At 41.1% G+C, this 25,626-nt stretch overlaps 1 protein-coding gene across 8 annotated transcripts; it reads right to left on the reverse strand.

The window, feature by feature from the left end:
• Positions 1–222: 222 nt before the first annotated feature.
• On the reverse strand, positions 223–24,441 carry ubap2l (ubiquitin associated protein 2-like). 8 transcript variants are annotated; one of them, XM_080862666.1, is made up of 30 exons: positions 24,364–24,441; positions 22,957–23,094; positions 22,612–22,686; positions 21,907–22,017; positions 19,915–20,089; positions 18,787–18,888; positions 18,566–18,611; positions 16,083–16,127; positions 15,242–15,348; positions 14,916–14,975; positions 14,753–14,805; positions 14,385–14,470; positions 13,784–13,964; positions 13,352–13,550; positions 12,790–13,130; positions 12,198–12,370; positions 10,968–11,058; positions 10,612–10,651; positions 10,291–10,483; positions 10,107–10,170; positions 9,511–9,847; positions 8,492–8,580; positions 8,332–8,385; positions 7,525–7,609; positions 7,143–7,360; positions 6,066–6,171; positions 4,747–4,872; positions 2,598–2,665; positions 2,292–2,486; positions 223–1,712 (listed from the first exon to the last, which is right to left on the reverse strand). In XM_080862666.1, exons 2-30 carry the CDS (start codon positions 23,050–23,052, stop codon positions 1,617–1,619), a joined length of 3,612 nt encoding a protein of 1,203 aa, XP_080718792.1. In that variant the 5' UTR covers positions 23,053–23,094; positions 24,364–24,441; the 3' UTR covers positions 223–1,616. The 8 variants fall into 8 exon arrangements, with proteins under 8 accessions (XP_080718792.1, XP_080718789.1, XP_080718790.1 ...); XM_080862663.1 differs by having other exon boundaries at positions 10,968–11,088; XM_080862664.1 differs by lacking the exon at positions 24,364–24,441 and adding an exon at positions 24,182–24,352 and having other exon boundaries at positions 10,968–11,088.
• Positions 24,442–25,626: the final 1,185 nt, after the last annotated feature.

Raw genomic sequence — 25,626 nt, forward strand, 5'->3', positions numbered from 1 at the left:
CACATTACATGACCAAAAAATGTGTGATGTAGTTATAAGTTTGGAGTTTCATTTGGTACTCTTGACATCCTGGATATTGTTGTGACTGAGCCCACTAACAGAAACCAACTGGAAAGCACTTCATCCATGAACTGCTTGTACTGAATGACAGTGAAGAGATGCTGCAGTATTTAAATGCCACATGAGAAATGTAGTTTCTTAAAAAGACATTCACATCCAAAATGATGAAAATGTCTTTTTCTTGTTTATTTACTTAATATTTATATATTTTTACAAAATAAAAAAAACAAAAACAAAAAAGCTAACAAGTCTGCAAGGATTTAAGAAGGAAAAGAAGAAAGCCATCGAACAAACAGGGACTACAGTACTTGTGTTTTTTTTTTTTATATATATGTACAAGACAAGTTTATCCATTTAAACTTTTTTTTTTTTTTTAAAACGCACAGTACAAAAAGAAAAAAAAAATCACTGACAAAAAAAAAAGAAAAAAAAAAAAGAAGAAAAAACCCATAGTACAATTCTGTCCATCAGTATTCAATGCTGCAGATTTCCTTACAATGTTGGGGGGACAGGTGGCGGGGCAGGGAGGGCCTCAGAAACAAAATTATTCACACTGGAAGGCAGACCGGGTGTGTATTGGCCTTGGAAATCATTCTCATCTTTCAAAATAAGAGGGGCCTTATGAAATATTTATAATTAATGGGAAAAGTTTCTGTACAAGTGTTGGATAATGGAAAACCTGTGCTAGGCAAAAAAACCAAAAACAAAACAAAAACCCAAGCACAGTACGCAACCATGGTCCCCCCGTGTGTACAAACATGCACGCAGTCACATGACAAACACACTTTTTCCTCACAGTCAAAGCCAGTGAGCTTGCTTATATGTCTTTATATATAATATATCTATATTCGGTAAAAAATAAACTTCACAACTCTACCAATTTATAGAATTGTTTCTGCAAACTTAAAATGACATAAAAAAACAAAAACAAAAAAACCCCAAAACATAAAAAAAGTCAACGGCAAATTATTGTGTTTGGAAATTGTTCAGGAGGGAAGAATTTCCGGCAAAAAAGTTAAGTAACAGGGAGTTGAGGGTCTAAAATACAAAACCAGCCTGCCCCCACCCCCTTTTAGAGATTACTTCATTCCTCCCCTTCAGTGGGGAAAAAAATGGGAAAAGACAAAAAAAAAAAAGACCATACAGGAAACGTTCATTCTTTTAGAAAAACAGTTCTATGTTACAAGTGAAAGGAAAAAAATGTGGCAAGGGGCGGGAAGATTAATACGATACAAATTCCCAACACTTAGTATTTTCACCCTCTTGATGGTTTGCTTCTATCACCATTTATCTCCGATCGCCCCTCACTTTTAAAGCCCCTCCTGTCCCTCCCACCCATCCATCCATGCATCATTAACAGTGCTCGTTCTCTCGGCACAGCACCTCCTCTGACCGCGGTCAGAGCTGTGGGAGTGCTGGGCCAAGAGACTGGAGGGAAATCTTTGCAGGAGGAAGCGGGGATTTATACGTGGAGACTTATTTGCCGAAGGAGTGAAGAGCCTCCCACCCCTCCCAGCTTTTTGACACTGCGCGGGGTGAGGTCCCGTGAGTGGATGTTAGTTTGCCCCCCAGCTGTAGCTGTTGTACGCCGACTTGTTGATCTGAGACTTCTGTTGGATGGAGGCGTTCTGGCTGCGCTGTCCAGTGCCGCTCTGTGGAGGAGAGTCACAAAGTTCATCAGTGAGCTGCCGCTTTGTGCCATGTGTTTACCTAAAAGCAGCACAGCTAATGTCACGGTGAAACCACAAACACTTAATGAACTTGCCAACAAATCTTTTATAGGCAATTCACTAGATTTGTATTACTACTTATAACAGTCTGACTGCATGATGCTGAAGTGCTACTTCATTTATTTTGAATGTGCTTTATCAAAAAGACTGGAAGTTGTCAACTAGTTAACAGCCTGAATATAAAAGATGGAGCTACAGTGATGTCACCCACTCATTTTTCAGCATTGACCATAAATTTTGGTCAAGCCGACCCGATCTCAGGCTCTAAAGCTGACGCTGCATTGGTCACTGCTCGGGGAAACTGATGTCGACACACTTCCATCTTTTACTTTCAGCCTATGCATTTTTGAGCTCATTCAGACTGTTGATCATTACTATTTGACTCACTGGGTGGAGTTTCCTTGTCAACGAATAATGCCTGTATATGTTTTTATTTGCTCAGCTTGTTTCTAAAAATCACATGACCTCAAATACGTAAGCATTTATATATACACACTGCACCTGTCCGTCTTGCTGCAGGTGGTGGTGCAGAATCTGAGAGTGGGGTTGTTGGTGTGGTGTCAGGATATGCATGAATGGAGCTGGAGCGTAGCCGGCAGCGGCAGGAGGGTTGATGGGGCCCCCGCTGCCCAGCGCAGAGGGCAGGCTGAATGATGCGGCTGGCGTCCCGGCGTGGAAGCCCTGCTTCTCAAACGACTGCAGGGGACCAGGAAGAAGAATAATCAGTTGGGCCACTATAGTGTTTTTTTGTTTGCTGCTACAAGACAAGCAGAAGCATATCCTGTGAGTAAATATTTCTGTAGTTACCTGCGTCTTTGTGTAAACAGACCCTGAAATATCTGGTACTCCTGTGTTGCTTGATGTCACAGAGACTCCTGCAGAGAGGGGGAAACGACACAAACTGAGCTCATTAACTGTTAAACCGAATATGTTACAGTAACCACCCACGTGGTTACGCTCTGATTCCAACCAGCACAGATGATACTGGGTCGATGGACAACAAGGAAATTAATGTATAGACATTATCTATGAGGGGGGGGGAAATCCAAATTATAAAAGAACACTGGGAAATTCCAAGTATGAACATCTATGTGAGCACGAGTCCATAGATGATTTCAGCAGAATTTCCCTTTAGTGACGACGGCAAAGAGACTGAGGAGATGAGGAAGGATGAGATGAACAGGAAGAGGAATCAGAGAAAGATGGTGTAGCTGAGTGTATGTTTCAGGCTTTGGTCTTACTGTTGCTCTGGTTTGCTCTGACACTTCCTTTTTAACTCTCTATGATATCAGCTTACCAAAAAAGAAGAGACTCTGGATATTAAACAAAATGCTAGTCCCGTCCCAGTTTTCTAATTACAGATGATTTATTTTCAACATTTTCAGAGAAAATTACCCAAATATAACTGGTGACAATCATGTGCTTCTTTGCTTTGTCTTGTATGAAAATATAATTGATGATTTTGGATTTTTGACATCTGATCAGAAAAAACAAGACGACAATTTGCCCAACAAAGGATAAGATATTTTTTTCTGTCCCTTTAATTTGTTGTTGTTTTTTTCCATTTCCCCCAAAACAGTAACACTCAATAAAAGATGGTCAGTATAGTGCATCCCTATTCTGAAGACAACTTTAGTAACCAGATGTGCATTTTCATCATTTTGTAAATTGTACTTGTCAAAAAAATGAATAAATAAATAAATTAACAGACTAATAAAAATAAAATACATCTCTTAGTTCTCTTTAACAGAAGTCAATGAATGAATGATTAAAGATAGGTTTCTCAGATATTTTGCTCTGAAGTCTTGGCACTGCTGGAAAGCAGAAGAATCTTGTATACAAGTGATATTAAATGTTTCTGTCATTTTTTCTGCAGATAACACAAGTGATGGATTTTTAAACTTTTGTTTTGCTTTTAAGCTGCTAAAGAAACTGTCAGCTAGAGAGACGCTCAACCTTATGAGACTCTGTTAATCTGAAAGCACTCATTTCAGCCCTGTGTTGTGTGGAAGCTTCACAGAAATGTGTTAAAATCCTGAGTGTCCAAACACTTTTACACTGACAAGTTGCATGTTTAACGAGACGCTCGTTAAATGCAGCATTTCTTGCTTCGTACACTCACAAGGTAATAAAGGGTTTTTTAATCCAGAACAAATAAGTCATTAATGAAATCTATCACAACTCCTGCAGAAATGACAGATTTCCCTTTGAGCGAGTGACCGATGTCATCCGTTGTATCCACTGTCATCATATCTAATTAGGTAACGCTGAACTTCAATACTCCAATAATGGTCAGTGATGTTCAAAGACATAAGCAGAACTTCCTATGTACCAGGTTTGGTTCAGTGCACACAGTTTTGACAAAACATTTCAGTCACACACGGCGTTATTCTGACCAATCACCAGTGCTACAGATGATTTTGTTGCCCTCTCTGTCCTTGGTTGCAAACTACGACCCTCGCAGGACAGCAAACTCTTTACTTTGGAGACGGACACACCAGCAATGAGAACATGAGTGAAGAGCAAGCAACACAGGGGAAAATGGGAAAGCATCAACCAGAGTAACTCGCAATCACTTTGTAGAAGCCCAATAATGTTAATACGACCTTTTTTTTTAAAAAAAAAACCAAAAAAAAAAAAACCAACCTCTAAACACAGTGTAGCTGTTTTACATAGAAGTACATTGGAGTGATGATGAGTTACCCTGGCAGAAAATGGGTAAAGAAATGCAAACAAGGCTTGTAAAAGAGGCAGGCTGCACTGGACTATCTGAAAGCACATGTAGTGTGACAGGTCTTCCTGCAGGCAGCAGCGATGAGGCAAGGGAACGAGAGCAAAGAGGGGGGAGAAGGATGGTTGGTGACACAAGGAGGAAGACGGGAGGGACAGGGTTGGTTTTTCTCTCTCTCTCTCTCTCTCTCGCTTTAGGTTTAATTTGGCATGTGGCGGCACTCACCGACTCCAGGCCCGGTGACAGAGCTGGCTGGCTTGTTTTGTGCAGAAGCAGCAGCGGCCACGGCAGTGCCGTATCCGCCCTTACAGAAATCCCCACTCCCTGAAGCCTGGCCCACATCCTCATAGCCTGCAACAGTCAGACACACAGCCGCAGCCCACAGCATTAGACACACCAGGCAGGGGAAGCAGACCTGCCTCAGATAGCATCTGCAAATGATTCATAGCGTTTTGTTTGAAAATTGGACCACATGGACAGGTTTTACCAAGTTGGGACAATGCAGACGGTATCAAGTTCCCTCCGCTGTAACAACCAGAACTTTGATACCAACTGCAGCGTCTGTGTGGCAAAACCTGTCCGTCCGGTACAACAAGCAGGTCAGAATCAACGCTGACGTCATTTGCAGGTACCATCTGACCCAAGTCTGAGGGGGAGGAGGTGAGGGAAGTGAGGGGGCAGGCAGGGCGTGTGTATGGGGGTGGAGAGTGAGCTTGAGTTGGGTAATGGCAGAAAGCAGCAGATGGTGCAGCTTAGAACAAATAGGTTTTCCACATGTTGTGACTAAAGGTGGATACCGAGTGATGAATAAAGTATGTAAACTACAGCCTCAGTGAAGTGATTGGATAGAATATATAAAAACCGGTGAAAGAATATCGTCTCAAATGTCAGTCTTTGGGAAAAATAGGAAGACGTTGGCTTCATGTGTTGATGTGTTCAACATGAAGGTGTGTGCAGGCGAGGTGGTGGATAGTAAAGCTCTGGGGCAAACTGCATTCTGAGATGAGCAAAGCAAGCCATGGAAAAAAGCGAGAAACCCATAATCTAACCCTGTTCGTTTGTAAACTGGTACAGCCAGATGCCACTTTTAAAGCCCCTTATCCCTTTCTGTTTAGACAGCATATACTTGATCTAAAGACACCCTTAAATAAAAGTGACATAAGATGCATTCTTGTTGTTAGAGAAGAATTACTCAGGCATTTTCCTCACGTGTACAGGCACTGAAACTGTATGAGATGCAGATGCGTTTTCTGACACACCAAACCATGTTCTGGTCATGAAAACATTAAACTTTCACGTCAACATCCGGGTCACAAGAATGATTCATAAACCATGAGCAAGTGTCTTGACACAAGAATAACAAAGGCCATTACACGAGCACCATGTTTATGCTTGCAGATGTTGCAGCGCTCGAATGAAATACGCACTCCACCGATGGGAAAAATCAATGGGCTCATTGTGAGAATCAGCACAGAGTCATCGGTGTCCAAGTATACTAGCACAACCCCGTAAACATGCCGTTTCAACATTATTTAGGCTCTCACCAGTGCTGTATCCATGGGAACCATAGCCACTAGCCTGTTGAAAGGGTGTGGCCGAGGCATTGACGCCGACATTCACACCGTGCTGTTTTGACGAGGTAGGAGCCACCTGGACGGGCGGGGGAAAAAAATAGAGTCAAGAGGTCAGCAAAGGAAAATGTGAAAAGTTCACAATCATGTTGGTGAAACACACATTCAGGTTCTGATAATGCATTTTTTAAACTGCTTAAATCGCTCTCATATTGCCACCAGAGGAAAGGCTACAGGCAGCGTCGGGGGCTGAAACGAAGCGATATCAGGCAAGTTGAAGGAACCTGTTTAGGCCAGTGTTTCTGTCACTCACAATCACAAATTTGGCTTTAATTCCAACTGGCTAGGGTGAACTTTTAAATCGTTGACAAGAAATTAGTCCCTCTTTTTTTCTATTTTAGAAAAGTTTAACGTTAAGGCAAAGCTACTAGAAAGACGGGTAGAGGTCGAGCTGCAGCCTCTTGTCTGGCTGAAGTCAAAGATAAACTGATTGTACTTGTTACAGTAAGTAGCTTTTTACTCTCCCATCACTGCTAGCTGCCAGCTCAATATGCAACACATCTTCAAAGATGACCACAGGCTGACAGAAGCCACTCTGTCTCTCACTGTCTAAAGGGAAGAATTAATTTAAAGGCGGCCTTTTATACTCAATTTATCTTTATTGTTGGACACTATTAAGAGTAGAATACTTACTCATGATACACTGGGGCTTGGTGCAGCCCCTCAGTTGTTGAGGAGATTATAGCTCCTGTTCTTTTAAGGCCACCCTCCCATTAAGGCAATTTTCTTCTGACTGGCTACTTCTCACAGGTTTGTATTTTCAATTAACATTTGTTTCTTTCTCAGTAAAACTATACAATGAGCCTCTAATACTCTAATCTACTCCCCTCATCTACTAGTGGTGGAAATATAAAGGCACTGGACTTCATACCCACACGAAAAGAAAAAAAATTAATAAATAAATCAACAACTGCTTGTTGTTATATAATAACGCTAAGAAATTGCAAACAAGGAAAAAGTTAAATCATTTTGGATATTAAGATTTCTCACCGGAAACACAGCAGGTCCATACTGAAAGGTATTGGGCAATCCTGGCATGCCAGTGTAGTACGGGAGACTGGTGTAGCTGTAGCCTGGCGGCAGCGCAGGATTCAGGAAGGGCTGCTGTGTGGTGTGATGCGTCTGGCTCTGATTCTGTTGTGTCTGAGCTAATGTGGTAGCTGGAGCCGGAGAAGAGGCATCAGCTCGACCAAACTTTGATAAGTCACCTTAAAGAAAATGGGAATAAAAGATTGAAACATGATATAGCAGTAAAATAATACATTTTTAAAATAAAATGATATTTTCTAATCACACATAGTAGTAGATAGTCTGTCTCACTCTTTTAGACTTTTAATGGAGCTAAAAAACTAAAAACTAGAAAGTGTCTCACCAGAATAAGGGTTGCTTGTCAAGCTGCCCTCTCTGCCTGTCAGTGCTGTTGTGGGTGTTGCTGCAAAGGGAATGCTGTAATAATCCTGGATAAGAAAAATATTACAGTATAAGAAAACAAGAAATTGAGTGCCTACATACCATCACATAACTTGGGATGGGTATGTAATGGTAAACATTTTTTCTAAACTGTTCACTGTTGCCTATGAGCCCGTCTTTAATAATAATAATAATAATAATAATAATAATAATAATAATGGATTGGATTTATATAGCGCTTTTCAAGGCACCCAAAGCGCTTTACAATGCCACTATTCATTCACTCTCGCATTCACACACTGGTTGAGGCAAGCTACGGTTGCCCTGGGGCAGACTGACAGAAGCGAGGCTGCCATATCGCGCCATTGGCCCCTCTGGCCAACACCAGTAGGCAGTAGGGTAAAGTGTCTTGCCCAAGGACACAACGACCAGGACAGAGAGCCCGGGGATTTCTCAATTTGTAGAGATGGAACTACATTGCTGATTTTATTGGTTCATTTAAGACAAACCGTAAATACAGCACAGGTAATGTGTAGTTAATGTATTTTATACTTGAGGGATTTGGCCCTCAAGTAACTGCAGTAAAAAACAAACAAACAAACAAAACCAACCCCCCCAAAAACAACTCCAACTTGTTTGAAGATTTGAACAGTCACACCTAAACCCCGAGTCATACAAAGCTGACAATGCTGTGTAATTTTACACTCCTAACTGTGCATAACATTATTTTTCTTGCAGCAGCTAAACACATTTCACAAACAACACTTACCAGCGGTATTCTTGTCTGTAGCATCTGTAGATCATCATAGCCGTACACCTGAGGCTGAAAAGAACAGTAAATCAAGTTAGTGTGGAGTAAGTAACACAGTAAATAAAAATCTAGTAAGTACATGTGAAGCTCAGGCCATAGAAACTTTGACAGTACTTACAGGGTAGGCATGCAGTAGTCCAGGGGCCATAATGTATGGGTTGGGCAGTAGAGGGGGCACTCCGGGTGGAAGGTTTGGAGGTGCTTTCCCTGTATGCACAAATTAAAATAAACCAATAAAATGCATTTATTTGCAAAACAGAAATATAAGCCTCATAATCACAATGAAAATACACCTGTGCCTGTATTTGCTAGACAATTCTACCCATGCGCTAAGCAACCAAATTATTCTAATTATTCACCAACTTGCATTACATAACCAAAGTATTACAAATACATTGCCTTTAGCAGAAATAATAAATGAAAACATTGCAGTAAAACACGTGACAAACTGTTTAGCAGCAAAGATTACACTCTACGTGTGTGAAAGAAAAAGCCTCAGGGGACCAACCAAAGAGTCAGAATCATGAAAAGCACACCTGTGATGATGAGGAAATGAAAACCAGATCGAATCCCAGACAAAACAAAACACCCATGACTCACTCACTTTAATCAAAGACGATCTCTGACAAACTCCCCAAGAAATCCTTTACCACAGTTGCTCTACTGTAAGTCAACATAAATTTATGCATCCATCTGCCACCTGACCACAAAATATGCCCCGAAGGTTACATCATCTGTGTAACTGTAACCACTAAACTCTTAAGGACTTCAATTGGTTCTAAAATCTAGTCAAAATGAAGGATTAAACAACGGCCTAACACCCCAGACAAGCTCTACTTAATGCTTTCCTTTATTCTTTTCTTCTACTTTGTGTGTGCTCTCTGAAGCCAGACCACATGACCCGATCAATGACAATATTGTAACAGAAGCTCCACAATGGATTCGCATACAGTAAACGACTGACTGTCCATTTTACCACCAAGTTATTGTGAAGGCCTCACATCAAGTTACCAAGCTTATAATTATATCACTGGTATTGACTGCACAGTTTAAAGTCAGCTATGCAGAAAAAGTGAAAAGCAAACACAATTTAAACTGAATCTACATTTTGATATATTTGTGCTTGTGTTGTCTAACCTGAGGATGCTGCAGAGCTGCGCGTTGATGACGAAGATGCTGAAGACTGAATGGTCGAGGCCGCTGTGGAGACTGAAGCAGTGGCGGCGGCAGCTGCTGCTACTGGGGCACCCATAGAGGCAGTGTTGAGGCCCATGGCCAGACTGCTGACGGGGCCTAGGCCCGAGGGAGCTGAAACTGTGGCAGAGCCCACTGAGGAGGCCTGAGGAGCCCCTAAGGACACCTGTGCAGCAGCCACAGAGGAAGAGGAGCAGGGGACTGATGAAGACGGCACGGCTGAGACAGAGGAAGGGAAGGATGAAGAGTGCAGGCTCGAGTCTCCATCGACGCTGGGATGCTGTAGGGGCGGAAGATAATAAATGCGGCGAAGATTGATGAGATTACATTTCCATTAGAGTGAATGAACATATAATGTGTCCATCTACCACCACAGGAAATGCAGCTTTGAAAAATGCTCACACTGAGTGAGTGGGGGAGGGAGACCCAACCTCCTGCATAAGCTACTCATACTCATTTGTGACTTGTTAAAAAAATAAAATAAAATAAGTACAATTGATTCTGATGTAAAAATTGACACGAGCATACAAAGTGCTCACCAGTAAGCCTGAGTTCGATGTCCGGACAGATGGAGTCAGACTGTTCTGTTGTGATGGGTGAGAGCTGTAAAAGAACACAGGATATACAGGGGTTATTACACTTATCAGCAAATCACATCACATTCACTGACACTTAGGTTAACACCAATCATAATTTAGATTTAAGAGATTAGCTGCATCTCACTTGTTGTGCTGAGGAGGGGCCATGCTGCTTGGAGGCAAGTCTTCATTGTGACCCAGAGCACTAAGGGGCGTCTGATTGGCTGTAGTCAACAAGGAGGCTGAGCTGCTGTCTGTTAAAGTGCCCATGCTGGAGACCGATGCGGGCGTGACCGAGTCAGAGGCCGGCTTGACTGATACTGCAGAGCCTGCTGCAGCTGTGCAGAGAGCAAAAGAGAAACGGATGGAAAAAAAACAAACCAAACTCAATTAATAATGCTCAGGAAACGTGTATGTGGGCTAAATGTGCCAGAAAATATGACCTGACTAGTAAGCAGACGCTTACCTTCCACGGATTGTGCTGCCTGTATTGAACTGAAGCCATTCTGTAAAACCAACAATGAACGTGAGCTCACAGGTTTCTATGGAGACAGGCCATTGATAAAAAGCTGAAGCTTATTTGATACGCAGATATCAAATACAGGCCATGTTTAAAAACCACTAGCACTTTACAACGAGAACAATGGAAAACAAAAGAATTTAGAAGTATAAGAGTAGAGTTTATTTTAAAAGGCTTTTGCATAACAGAGCAGGTGGTAGTTGAGCATGCTGTCCCCAGTCACTCCTCCTTTAATACTTCACTAAAAATGGGGTATTTAACATTTTAGTAGATCAAGTGAAAGAGGAAAGTGTTGGCTTTACCTTGGGCTGCAAATCCTTCTGAGGGGAGGAGGAGACTGAAGGAGGGTAACGCCGTGTTTGAGATGGTCTCTGATCATACAGGTCCATCTGGCTGGAGTTGGAGAGAACTGGAGTTGACTCACTGCAGATTGCAATGAAATGGACAATCTCAAAGTTAATTGTGTTCAATTAATGGTTCTGACTTGAATACTGATGATAATTACAATTTAATGAGTTTTATAGACTGGGACACACACCAAAAATTGATCTAACCTTTAAAGAAGTGCTGAGTAAAACAGAGTGTGGGGAAAAAATAAAATCAACATCAAAAGCCAAATTCTTAAAAGTCCAGTTATAACTGGTAAAATAATTCAGTATTCCTGGCAATCAGAAAAGTATGCAAACACTGTTGAATAAGCGGTACAAAATGTTAGACTTTATGAGAGAGACAGGCTCGACTAAAACCCTGAATAGAAATTTGTGCGTCAACGATGGCAGCTAGCCTGCCTGCCCACAACTGCCAAACTGAGTTGTTGCACTGATGCATCCCCACAGGTGAGGTTCACAACATGTTTTGTGCATACATTGTTGTTATCTTAGCACTGTATCAATATTGTTTTGATGTGGCTCCTGCTCTGGTGGGATGAGCTAGAGATGTTGATTGAGCATGCACTTTGGACTGCTCCATTAAGTTTCATGACTGTGCACATGCAGACAGTAAGTATAACTTGTGGGGACAAAAGAATTTTTAAGATTTTGGGGGGCAAAGTCCCCAAACTTAAGTTTAAAAAAAAAAAAAAATCTGATTTAACAGGTGATTTAATAAATTATACACATCCAAGTTCTATTTAAAGTTATAGCTCTCTTGCCATTTAGACAGCAGGAGCAGCAAAATAAGAAGAACAACAAATCCAACAAATAATAAGCAGCGTGATATTGCATAGGCACGCTTAATAAGTGCCCAGAAGCATTAGCAAAATGACTGTCAATGAACAGGACTACAAAGTCAAGAAAAACTTTACTCCAGAGAACCGTTCTTGAATCAAAAACAAAAATCTGTCATTCCACAGCGTTCTGTGTCAACATAAACTTTCTAACATGAACTATCCTTATGTTGGCTGGTTGCACAGCAGATGGCACAACACTGAGTACAACTAGCAGGTCTGAGAGGAAGGTTTTTAAGAGTACTGTCCTCCATTCAAGCTCTTCCTGTTTACGTACAGGAAGAGCTTTGCTTTGGGAAGTACCAACCTGCTGGGGCTTGTGTAGAGACTGTTCTGGACCTGGTTGCCTGGTGTTGTGGTGGCAGAGGAGGACTCGTACTCTGGTAGAACTGGTTCAGACCCAAACTGCAGCGCTCCAAACTGAAGATTCAGGCCTGAGATGTCTGTTGAGCCAGGCATCTCCACTGCCATTGCTGGAATCTGAGTAAAGACAAAAGCAGTTTGCTTTCTTTAAGGCCACAAAGACTGAAAGCTTGCTTTCATACATAAGACACAAACTCTACTGGTGTGCTATTTTAATTGGATATCTGTCTGCCTCAGACAACTAGATCGAGTATTGGTGACAACACAGCAATCTATGAGGAAGATCAATTCAGTTCAACGCAATTCAATTCTGTTGTTCTATGTTTACCACACAGCAATGTGGGCAATCTAACACAGGATGAAAGAAGCCAACAGCAAATTGTCACCTGTTTTGGAAGCATTTTCACATCCAACGCACAGATTTTGGCATCATATTGGAAGAGAAAACATTTGGATCAGTGCATCCCTACATGAAACCAGTCTGTTTTCAATAGCTTCTATCGGGCACCTTTTCAAAATCTCTTATTAAAAGTCACCTTTGTATTAATGGAGGCCCTCTTCTTCTGCTGTTTGATTTTGTGTTGCTGCAAAGGCAGAGGACTTGAACCCTGGGCATCTGAGGAGCTTGGGGAAACTTGTTGACCTAGAGAAGGGACTCCAGCCATTTTAGGAAGGGAGGAAGCAGGTGGAGGCACCACATGGGGGGAGGATGTTGTTTGTTGTGGTAAGGAAGATGATGAGGAGACAGAAGAGGAAGGAGGCAGGCCTTTGTCCTGCAGGAAAACATCCAACATGGACGAGGTTGAGGTGGTGGCCTGGTAGGGCTGCCTCTTTGTAAAGGGCGTATGAATTGCAGACTCCGGTTGAGCCTTCATATCTAGACAATAGTGGGGGGACAAAAGTCAGAAAAAATAAACTCAGCAGGTATTTTGTGGTACTGAAATTGAAAAAAAAAAAAAAGAAGAAGAGTAAAAAGCTCAATTATAATCATTATGAAATATACCACTTCACATATTACAGCAAGGCATTTAATAACAATAGCATTTAGTGTGCAGATAATTTATCTTCAGAGTAATTTAAAAAAGGCTCTCATCTCACCATATTGTCCCAGTGAGGCAGCACTGGTGTCCCATGATGAAGGGGTTGTGTTGGGGGGTCCAGTCTGGGAATGCTGGGCTGCCAGCTGGGCCAGTGCCTGGGCTGTTTTATACTGCTCCAAAAACTGGGACCCAGTGGTCCCTGTGCTGGCTCCTTTAGGTTCCCCCACTTCCCCAAAACCCTTGCTCAGCATGCTGACCTGCAGTGTTGGTAGAAGAACACAGACCATTATTCCAACTGAATAAATACTTGAGCCACAATAATGCAGTTATGCCGCGATATCACTATACTCGCCCGTGTTCTGTGTGGTGAGGAAGTGGTGGACTTATCAACGTTAAAAGATGATTTGCATTAGTGAGCTATCTGAGAGGCAATGTACATTTAACTGCAGTGTTAGGAAAAACTGCCATGCTTTGTTCTTTAGAGTCTCACCATGTTGTGCTGGGTGTAAGGGGTGCTGGAGGATGTTTGAGAGAGGGGCACTCCTTGCTTGGAGTTGCTGAAAACCAGTGACTGGGACAAAGAGGGGGGCTGGGTGGCCTCCATGGGGGCATTTTCTGTCTCTGAGGAAGAAGATGGTGGAGTCTTCCCAAGGAGCACCGCGAGATCAATCCTATAACAAGAAATTTAAAAAACCATTCATTATGATACCTATAAAAAGTTTAAATAAAAATAGGTTAATTATTGTAAAGCTGCATTCATTTTCATTGTTTTCTTGATTAATCTTTTTTTACTATTTAAATTCAACAGAAGTATCAAGTGAGCGATATTAACACTGCTCGTTTTTGTCCAGCTAGCAGAATAAGTAATTAAATATTTGCATATTGTCTTGATAACTAACAGTACAAGCATATGGCCAATAATTCTCTGAACATCAACTCATTCATAAATCAGTTGATCAAGAAATCAATTATAACCTTGTCCACAAAAAAGAGAGAAGGTTACAAAACAGTGACTGCTCTTTTTCTCTTCATCAATTCCCAGAAAAGCAATTTGCTCAGCAGCAGTGTAATAAATTGTGTAAGTGACCCACCTCTGTCCCTTAGTGATGGTAACATTCTCTTGAGGCGGAGGCACTGACGCTACACTGGAAGCTGTGAATATCTTGGTCTCTGAAAGCTGCAGAGGAAAGGAGAGCAGAAGATGAAGTTTTAGTTCTGTTCAAGTGTGCAGATCAGAATCAGTTCTAATCTACTTTCAGCTGCTCCCTTATTCTCAACGGGTCGCCACAGCAGCTCCACAAGTTTGATTTAGTGGGTTGACGCAAGTTCCTCCTGGCAAGGTACGAGCAAATATGTAGCTGCTATCACCATCATTAATACTGAACTATAACTTCTTCGAGGACAATGTACTGTTTTTGTTAAAGAAATAATGTGATTGAGGTAAAAATAAAACACTCACATCTTCATTCCAGTCCTCAGTGCCCCACTCCTCTGTGGCAGACCTCCAGGCACCTGTGAGTGAAAGAGAAACAGTTCAGTGATTTCACGTTGAACAAAGAACTTCAAACAGAATAAGGAATGCAGAAAAAAAAAAATCAAGAGGGGAGTGAAGACAGGTTTACCAGGAGCAGAATCAAACTTGGGTGGATAATTTGTTCCCTCTCCTGCAGAGTATTCCAACCCTGGAGACAGAGACCGAGGTGAGGAGATTAAAGCTAATGTAGAGTTACCAGAGGAAGTGATCATTCTTTAGTCAGAGCATTACAATATGTCTGAAATGTGTGTATGTCTCAACTATCAAGCAAACCATCCTTGTAGTCTTTACAACAAGAGCTTCTTTGGCAAGCTAACCATGCTTTTTAAAATAGTTTGGATGTTAAACAGATGCTGAATTGATAAGATTAACTTCTCTTATTGGAGGGTGACCTTTGTGGATAAATTCACTTACTAGCTCCCTCCTCTAGCTCCACGCTTCCTGTGTTGTTCCAGGTACTGCCCCCTCCGTAGTTTTCTTCTGTCTGAGCTGGCTCCGCATAGTCAGCAGGGTTGAATGTTCTGGGAAACATAGTGATAAGGAGTCAAGAAGTGAATGAATGGACTAATGACTTCCCCAACAACTGAAGGAGTGTCTGCATAAGTCACAGCTACTACCTACTCACCTACTAGAGGTCAGCCCTGTTTGAGCAGAAGCAAACGCTCAATTAAGTTTTAATGAGGTGCACACCACAACTGATTAAGGTGGTTGTCTGCTTGCAGTGGTCTTTTGACATCATTAGGCTTTTTACTTCATAAAACACTTCAGAAACAAAACCAAACTTGCAACAGGAAATGATATGTAAAAGAAATCCTAAAAAAAAAACTTGGTTAAAGCAGTGAAACTACCATTGTTGTAGTGGGGAAGCATCTAAGTACTGTTTTAGTTTTTCAACGACTCTTTCCTGGCAAGAAACATCTTTCATTATTTTGACACATCCATGTATGCTGAGGAAATTACAGCTGGTGCAGCCTAGCAACATGATCAAGTGCAACACTTTTCTTTTGAGTGAAGCCAAGCCAAGCAGCTTTCATTATTTGTCAAAGATCCTTCCTGTGCAAATCAAGATGCATTTATAGCTTGGATGAGCATATTAAATGACAAATTTTAAGGGAAGGCCATATCCATTTGATATCCTATTAATAGAATGAGGTGTTTTAATGTCTGCTATTACATTATCCTATTTTATAGCACTCAAAGGCTCCCTAAAGAAAGCAAGAACACCACATACACACACAAGAGGCGATGCACTCACCTCCTACTGCCTGCAATATCATATCTGGGCCCCTTATCATTCTGGCTTTAGAAGAAAAATAATGGTAACAATTACAAGATGAACAACAAAGTAAAAGAAAAAGCTTTTTTTTTTATCCACCACCACCATCGACAGCTACAGCAGCGTAAGCAAAAGGCCTTCAAGCTGCCTGAGCCAGTACTTTAATAACAACTCTGCTCCAGTCAATCACTCTTCAATGCAAAGCAAGCCAGTGTGCTTTTAGTCATAGTGGGTCAATACACAAGAAACCCAGCTGAACTGACGTATAGGCTTCATAAATCAGCCGCAAACAAAAAACAGCTGGTAGATGATGGCAGTTAGCAGTTTCATCGACACCTTCAATCACACAACTACATGAGCTCAAAGCTATTGTTGAACACACGGTGCATCGGTCTGCATAATAACTCCATCCATCTCAAATCACACAGTCTCTTGTTTAGTCTCACTCTCATTTACCTAATAAGTTGAGAATGTCACATACACACTCTGTGATAACTCTGTACAGCGCCAAATTAACTGCCTCGATTCTGACAAACACCCCACCAAAGCAAACCTACACTTTTACTACAGTTTTTACAGCTGTAAACATATATCAGCCTGTTTCATTGGGTTTCTATATATGTCAACATAAAATGATCCCATATGTGTGAAACAGAGTGGATTTCAATCTCTTCCCTCAGTTTCTTTTCTGCAGACAAAGAAAGAAATTAGTTGAATGCAACACCAGAGGAAAAAAAAAAAAGTCAGTTGTAATGTGGGACTTTAACGGTGTTCTCAGATCCGAGGTGCGAAATTACTTTCTGCCCTTTTAACCTGGAAAACCTTGTCTAAATAGACACTAATCAATAGGTGATTTAAAAAAAATGGGGTTATGGAAACAAAAATGGGTGGTGGGTGGTGTGACATGATTTCTGTCCAGAAAAGACAGGAAAAAACCCAAAGATTACAATTTGCATTTCTTAACAAATGGATAGGTGTTCAATTCAGTCATTTTAACACACCTTGAACCAGGCTACATTAGTGATAAATCCAGTCTTCATGTTACCAAAATCTGGGTTGCCGGTTTTAATGTGGCTCCATTAAAGAGACTGAAAGCACTATTACTTCACAGAGAGACTCACACATGCAGATAATAACCAAATCATCTACCAACTTCCCTTGAATCATCTAAACCGTCACATCAACTCTGAAACAAATCTATCTGATCAGCTTATTCATTGGTAATTAAGTGTGGTACTCATTTCCCTTTTAAACCCGAGTATTAATTTTTGGGTTTAGTTCAATTTCAATGAAATCTGAAAGCAAAATGTGAGGTGAATAGCATACGTTGCCTATTAAAAGCATAAAATATCAGTGACGCACATCTACAAGCAGGTCTGAAAATCACCATCTTATCACACAGCAACAAGTACTTTATCTGCTTTAAGGCAGTTTCCTTTAAAGCCATGCACACTTCTCTCAACAAACATTGGTGCAAAGCTGGTAAACAGTGTCTGCCAGCATCCAGAAGCAAAAGCAATAACAGAACTATTGTGTGCTGACGGTGAGGACAGTTTAGGTAACACAAAAACGTCTCAGCCAGCACTGTAAAACATTAGCCCCAAATCTGTATGAAAAGCGTATTATAGTGTTTGAGTATGCAAGTCAATATCTAGGTCAACACTCAAAACAAACACAGCCAAGACTGGAACACTTCCACAGGCTCAGAGAGCACAGACCATAAAGATCCTACTGCAGGTTATCGTTTGCACCATCATAGAGCAATTATTTTACATTCTAGTCATTCCCATAGGTTAAAACCATGTGCAAGTATGCTTTTTGTTGTATTGATACAGCAGCTTCAAAACACACTGTTTTTGTAAGAACATCAGATTCAGGCTTCTCCAGCAAGGGAGCCATTCAGTTAGGACGCACACACATATACACCCAGAGTCACATCATACCTGACTGCTCACAACCTAATCCAGGAAATGTCTTATGACAGCACAAGTCTTACTCATACACTGCCCAATTAATGACAATCAAATGAGTCGAGAAAGCCATCACAGTCAGCACAAAAAGCACTTCCTCTGTTTTGACACCTAACTGTTCAACTGACATGCGTATTAACTGCACCCTTTTGCGCTCAGAGAGACTAAAGAACACAAGCAAAACAAACTGAATAATCCTGCAGCCTGGGGCCAGAGAGCTTAATATAACTGTAAAGCTAAACCAGCTCGGTCCCTGACAGTCTTCTTCATAAATCAATCCAAATATTACTCTAAATAAAATCTTTAGAGACTGCAAACTCTGAAGAGAGATATTCAGCCCACGCTGTTCCGTCCCATTGGCTGATGTATGTCCTCCCTCCTTTGGATTAATGCTAAACAATAGGCTGGGGTCCTGCTCTCTGGTGACCATAGCAACAGGTAAAAGTGGAACAAAAGGCCTTCTCGATTTAGGCAATGCAGGTATTCCCTTACCCCATGCCCTGTGCCGAAAATCTGCCTCCTCGCCGTCCAGATGCTCCTGGGGACAGAACGAGACTGTGTGTCAGTTTCTCAGTTCGACAAATCTTGCCATAAGAAAGGAAGCCAGCAGATTATGTATGCATTGCAAAAAAAAAAAAATCCCAAAAATCCCAGCTACCCCTTGTTTTGATTAGACACACGTCCTTCAAAGAACAGTAAAGAGGATTACTTACCAACTGCTCCCCTTCCTCTGCCTCTTCCCCTTCGGCCTCGCTCTGCACCTCTTCCAGCTACTCCAGTCTTGCCTCCGTCTAAGCCATTCTCTTGGCCACGAACTTGAGTAATGAAGAGAGAGCAAATGGCTTCATATTTCGACACAATAGCGCGTGCAAAAACAGCAGACAATTAAATAAAACTTAATGTTTGAGAACCTTAACAGCCCCTCAGATAGAATCAAAAGGACAGACAAAGGTGCTGGCTCCCCTTTCCTATGACGATGTATGCAGTTTAAATAAGTTCTAAAAGGCTTTCTTGCACTTTTATTTTTACAGAATTCTGGTGCACCTGTGCAACCTTTCTGTATCCAACTTCATCTAAATGACGAAATAAGCCAGCAAGCAACTGTTCATGCAAACCATACATTTCTTTTCTCAATGAACCCCTTTAGGCAACAAAAGCAAAAAGCCTTTTTTACAAAATGACTCGATAAACTTGAGTCTGACAGAGCACAGGCATGACTCAAATTAACAGCATTCCTTGACTTGTGAAACATGATGAAATTCAAAGAAAAAAAATCTTTCAGGCTGTACATTTACAGCATGCAATTTGATAAAATAACCACCTTGTTAGTGACCATTTGTTCAATGATTTCTTTTCAGAGTTGAGGGCAAAATGTTTGTTTGTTTTTTTAATATTCTGCAGCAGCCAAGCTGACCTCTTCATCTAAACCTAAATCAAACTAAAGCCAAAACTAAAGATGTAAAGACCAATAAAAATAAACAAGAACTGCAGACAGATACAATAAAGGCCTGGCAAAAGATCACAATGAAGGTCCACACTCTGGTAATCTCAACTGGCTCCACACTTCAAGCAGATCTTGACTTCAACAGAGCCTTAAATAACCAGAAAATTATAATGGTATTTGTTCAATTAAATCTGAGCCTCTGTAAATACAGGACTGTGTATAAAAATGACAAATTTCTCAATATTTTTGTTCAATCCCTTCATACTTGAATTCAAGGTCAGAAAAATCTATTGTGTTGGCAGACACACCCATTTGTAAAAACTGAGTCACTGACTAAAGTTTCCAGATCAAACTGTAGAAGAAGGCAAATCAATGTAAGGATGAGTTAAAGACTTACACTCTCGTCCCCTGCTAGCGCCACGTCCCTTGCGTGGAGCTCCACCTCTGCGACGTGCTGCATCCTTCTCGCCTCCTTTCTCTCTGTTCTCTTTTCCTTCGTCTCCAGTTTCTGCCTGGCTGGTCTCCTTCTGACCTGACACCCCTTTCTTCTTTCCCACCATTTCCCAGGAGTCCTTAAGAAATACATAAATATAGCATTACAATGATGCTCGTCTAAATCAGAATACTACAGAACTGATTGTCACGGCACATTTCACTAAGATGGAAAACACACACTGAAATGGATGAAAGGTTAGTTGATATGGTGATGATCTGAATTTTTTTTTCCACTGTTAGAGACCCTCGGCCAAACCAGGAAACTACGTGACCATTACGGCCTTTTCATAGTTTTCTGACGAATATCTCTTCCTTTTCCATCGGTTGCAGCAATATCGCTCTGTGCCATCTGGAAAATGTGATGCTACCACACTTATGCATCATACAAAGACCTGTAAAAACGGACCTGTTTGCAGATGTGTGCCATGCCGCTATACACAGAGATTAACAACAGGGAGCATAAACTGCCACTAAGCTTACGTATGTCTGAATCTGATTGGGATCGCATTTCACATACAGTGCATTAAGAAGCTGTTTAGTGGAAGCTGTGGAAGCTAGTTGAAAATCACAATTGGAAATGTTGTTCATTTTATTTATTCCCTACCAAGCCGTATAAATCAAACTCCTTTTAAAGTCTTTACTCCAATGAACCAGTATTTGACAATCCAAAGGGCATAGCATCTCTTGATCAGCTGTGATTAATGTGTAACGGCAAGATACTGTTCAAAGTCTTACTCTAGTTTCAATTTCTCACCATGTTCTACAAGTCAGATTATTATTCAAGCTTTTAAGTTATTTTTTGATAACTTATAGATAAACATTACACACATTTAAGTAGCCAAATAAAGATAAGATATGTTATCTGTGCCATCCGTTTGTCTGTCTGTTAGCGACACTGCAACAAACGTACCAAACAGAATTTCCTAAAACATCGCAGAAAGAAGAACCCAAATATTTTTATGGAAACTAATAGGAAGCTTATGCCCTGTGAATGCAGTCTCCACTTCAGGAGATGACTGCCCTCCTTCAAGTCCCCTTCTGGTTTTCAACAGGTCAGTGACAACATACTTAGGGGATGCAAAAGAGGCACATTGACAAAGAAAACACAGAAAATGTACACAGCTGCAGTACCCACTTTCAACAGGAAAATGAATGCACAGTCGCCCAGTAGAAGACAATCCGCTTCCAAACAATCACAGCCTGACTCAGACTGACTGCAATAACTCTCAGACAGATTGGCAAAGGTTTGAAAATACTTGCTAACTAATTTATAAATGTAGAAAGATTGCAATCAATCAGCACTGACAAGTGCTGTACGTCTGCAATGAGTCTCTTTGCAACTGGGGACTTGATTCAACTGGTTGCCAACTTGTTGGATTCTGGTTATGTTCCTATACAAAAATGCAAGGTTCCCATGCACCTACTAAACTGCCGTCCTGCAGCAACTCCATCACTATTTGTGGAGGAATTTCTGAATGTGCGTTTCAGACCTATGAGGTTCTGGCTTGAGTCATTTAAAAGTAAATGTGAACTTCTTTGTATCTAGACAGCAAAAGACGACAGCAGATTTACGATTTTTAATGATTTATCTGTTTAGTGCTGTATCGCTGTACACAACCGCATTCAATTGAAAACTGATAGACTGGCGCCATCTTATCGCCCTGCTCATGCATCACAGTCACTTTGAACATGGCATCTGACCGTTTGTGGTACCCATCTTCAAAGCAACCATTTCAAAGGCTGCATGTTCATTGAACCTGGTCACAATAATTTTAGTTGTGCTGCTGTCTCCAACCACTGTTTTCCCTGATGTGATTGTAACATCCAGTGTGGCACTGATTTCACAAGAATCCGGCGCTCACAGCACAAGCCTTCACACAAAGCCAATACTCACAGTGTCTGGGCTGCCCTCCAGCAACACGTTGATGGCTCTGTTGACATCCCCGTTGCAATCATGCAGTGCGATCATAGACTCATCCTGATCCTTGCCTGTGATGTCAATCAGCTGGAAAAGGAGGGTTTTCACAATCAGACAGAGTTGACCCATGACATCTCTGTGTCATTTGTTAAAAAGTAAACTATTTTAATTACACTTAGAATAAAAATCTAATTTTATCAAAAGGTCAGTATAGAGGGTTAACTACATGCTTGCTGAGATTCAGCAGTTGAGTAGACATTCAGTAACTTTGTAACAAGACCATAGGTAACCAACAGATTGTATATAAAGTTAATTTTCTATGAATACTCTGACTACATCCACTTGTTTTAGTTCCTAAATAAAGACACTGATCTTTGAGAAGTAAACTCTCTTATCAGAAGGTGACGATGACTTGTTTTTTGAGTTTTCTGAACTTAGATGACAATGAGTGTGTCAAAATTAATGATTTGATCATTAAAGCTGACAGGCCTGATATCATTTATGGTTAAATCCTGTATATGTTCACTTAAAAAAAAAAATCCTAACACAAGAGACATACATGTCTATTGCCAAGCACAATAAATGATACAATATAACACGTGTCAATAAATGAAGTGGTGCAACTACAAAAGGAGCAGGAACACCTAAACAGCAGGACAAAAAGAAAGTGCATCTGCTCACCTGTTTGACCTTTTCTTCAAAGTCATCATTGTGATCTGAAATCATCTGTGCGAGTCGGATCTGCTCTGCGGTAGCCTGTTCCAAGAGAGTGAAAAAGATCCAAGATTTGCATCATCTGCAAAAGCCCTTTACTCAGTAAATAAAGACTTAGTTTTGACTGAATTTTTAAAGTTATACTTATCTCAAATCTAACTGTAACAAGTATGTAACTTTGTAGCTAAAAACTTGTATGTAATTACGAGTTGAAAAAAGAAAAGAAAAAAACCCTTGTCTGAGTATATTCAACCTTGGTGCATATCACAGAGCATCTGGGCAGTGTGACAGGTGGTGAGTGTGAGAGGGTACCTGAGGCCTCTGCTTGTGCTGTGTCTGGCTCTGTGTCTGGCCCTGTGTCTGCTCCCAGTTGCCCCGGGCTCGGTTCCCGCCCATGGACGTCATCATTTACAGTATATACAAATAACAGTATTTACAAAGGAATAACACCTGAGAAGAGAAGGGTGAGAAGGAGTGTTAGAAGGGCTTGTGACCTACTTATGTCGCGCACACGTATGGTACGATACCACTTCCTCAAACTGCCTGGTTGCTTAATGGTTTGCTGGAAGCTGGCAGTGATATCACCTTTGTTCCCAGACCATGTCTTAAACCAAGGCCACCCGAGGGAGGACAAAAAAGGGAAGAGCTCCTTAGTAAACTGGGTGCAGCTGCACACAAGGAAAACGAGCACTAACTTATTTACCACTCAAACATGAGGCAACACTTTATGCATCAAAACAGCCTCAATGCTGAGGTAAATCTAGATTACCAAACAAGCGAATGTCTTTAAAAAAAAAACAACAAAAAAAAACAAAACAAAAAAAACAGACATATATACACTTTGGAGAACACCAAATGGGGAAAGACAACATACAATCTCACACAGTATACTGTTAACCTTGCTATCGATTCCTTAATCTTGCACATGTTACGTAAAACCCTGTTTTGATTCGCGCACAAACAAGCCTAAAAACAGGGCCTGTCGACCATATCCAAATCTACTATCCAGCCACATGGCCAAAATGCTAGCCAGCAAGCTAATAGTTGAGGGGAAAGCATCCAGCTTTCAAGTCTCGGTGGGCTTCCGCTTCTCACGGCTTCACCTCATGGCGACAACGAGGCTAACTTTAACGGCTAACCTGCTAACTAAACAGTGATACCTACCTACACAAAGCTGCGTCGCTAGCTAACTTAGCTTAATAGCAAACAAGTTAATTAGCTCGCTAACAACTAACGGAGATTTCGGGTTCGACCGGGTGAACCAAAGAAGAAAAAAATACGCCCATGCCACTCCGATGCCACCGGTTGTCTGCTAGCGACTGATAGCCACGCTAACTAAACAAACTAACGTCCTCTTGGTTAGCCAAGAAACATTAGCCACGTTAGCGAATTAGCAGCCGCGACACCGCTCTGCAACATTTAGAACCAGTGGCCCCGGCGTACTCTCACGGACCGGGCTGAAGGCGTAAAAAACCGCCGAGGCTGAGGGTAGGCCGATAGGCCGCTAAAATGAAAATAAATAACAGGCAATACTGACCAGAAACCCGGCTCAGTATTACACACTGCTACACAACCGGCCGACAAGTAATCTCGCTGTCGACCTCCGGAGTAGGATTTAGGACAGGATTTAAATCCTGAACCCCGAGTGTTATAAGCTATATTGAGAAAAATAAAGCGAGCCGACTCGCTCACACAATAAGCGAGAGACGGTGAATTTACCTGTTTCTTTTCCACTCTGACACCACGGAGAGCTGCGTCACGTGGTTTGCAGAGCGCATCGAGGAAACTGGACCCACACCACGTGATCAGCAATATACCGTCAGCGGAGAGACGTGACATGTCAGAGCTGGAGAAGTAATAATAATAATAATAATAATAATAATATATTCAACTGATGTGTAAATGAACAAGTAATAGTCGATATTTATGCACAAGTATACTCATAATAACACCCTCATATGTAGTATATGCATGCATAAATGCTGTGATAATGTGTGAGCACCAGTTCTCCAGGCATTCTGATGTCTTTCAAAGTTGTCCTCCGGACATTGGCTGCTTTTTCACTCATTTCTAGTCCAGCCCTTGTCAACATACAACACACAACAAAGAACCAATTATGAATTGCATCTTTAGACACTTTGTTTCCAGCAGCCTGTGTCAAACACATGGCTTGTTCCCATTTGTTTAGCTGAATCTATTCAAAAATTGACAGACATAAAATACTATTTTTGTGATTCCCAAAGTGCTTCTAACAGAAAACTTGGCATATCTCAGCATGATGTGCTTGTGCTATAAACATCTTTAAGGAAACTGGACATGAGGAGGATAGAAGCAGTGAAGCAGTGAAAGACCTAAAAAAAATATCTTCAGCAGATGAGAAATATCTAAAAGCCACGTCCTTAAGAAAAAATCCAGAAAAGATCTGACACAGGACCTGAGAGATGTATCTGGTCCTTCAGATGATCCATCTACTGTTCGTGAAGCCTCAGAAATGGTGGCTGTCAACAAGTCACTCTTAATGAAGGAAAGGGGGGAGCAAAGTTTGAGATATGCTAAATTACACAAGACCTGGACTGAAAGTCAGGGGAACCAGGTCTGGTGGAGTGATAAATACATATTTGAAATATTTGGTTCAGACTGTGTTCAGTGTACAAAGTACAAAAGTAGAGGTACAAAGTGGTTGTTCACAACCTAAGAGTTCAGGCTGTGTTGAAGAATTAAAGGTGATTATACCAAATATTAACTTTCAAGTATAGTAGAATTATTTTTCCTAATATACTGCATTTTAATGTATTTTAGATTTTTAGTTATGCATCTGTTTCACACAGGGCTGGATCAATACTTTTACATAGTGTTGTATACTACTACTACTACTACTACTACTAATAATAATAATAATAATAATAATAAACAAAAAATGAAACAGGTAAAATAATATGTATAAGTATTACATTCTACATAGATCATTGAATGTGTTACAAA

Source organism: Rhamphochromis sp. 'chilingali' (assembly GCF_963969265.1).
Source record: "Rhamphochromis sp. 'chilingali' genome assembly, chromosome: 17".
In the NCBI taxonomy this organism is placed as follows: domain Eukaryota; kingdom Metazoa; phylum Chordata; class Actinopteri; order Cichliformes; family Cichlidae; genus Rhamphochromis; species Rhamphochromis sp. 'chilingali'.

Bases quoted from the DNA above. Each gene is read 5' to 3' on its own strand.
- ubap2l (XM_080862663.1), bottom strand. From the start codon at position 23,052: ATGATGACGTCCATGGGCGGGAACCGAGCCCGGGGCAACTGGGAGCAG. The intron at 20,090-21,906 runs GTGAGTATTGGC...GTATTTCTTAAG, and splicing joins TGGAGGGCAGCCCAGACACT to GACTCCTGGGAAATGGTGGG. The intron at 15,349-16,082 runs GTGAGTGCATCG...TATGTTTCCCAG, and splicing joins GATATTGCAGGCAGTAGGAG to AACATTCAACCCTGCTGACT.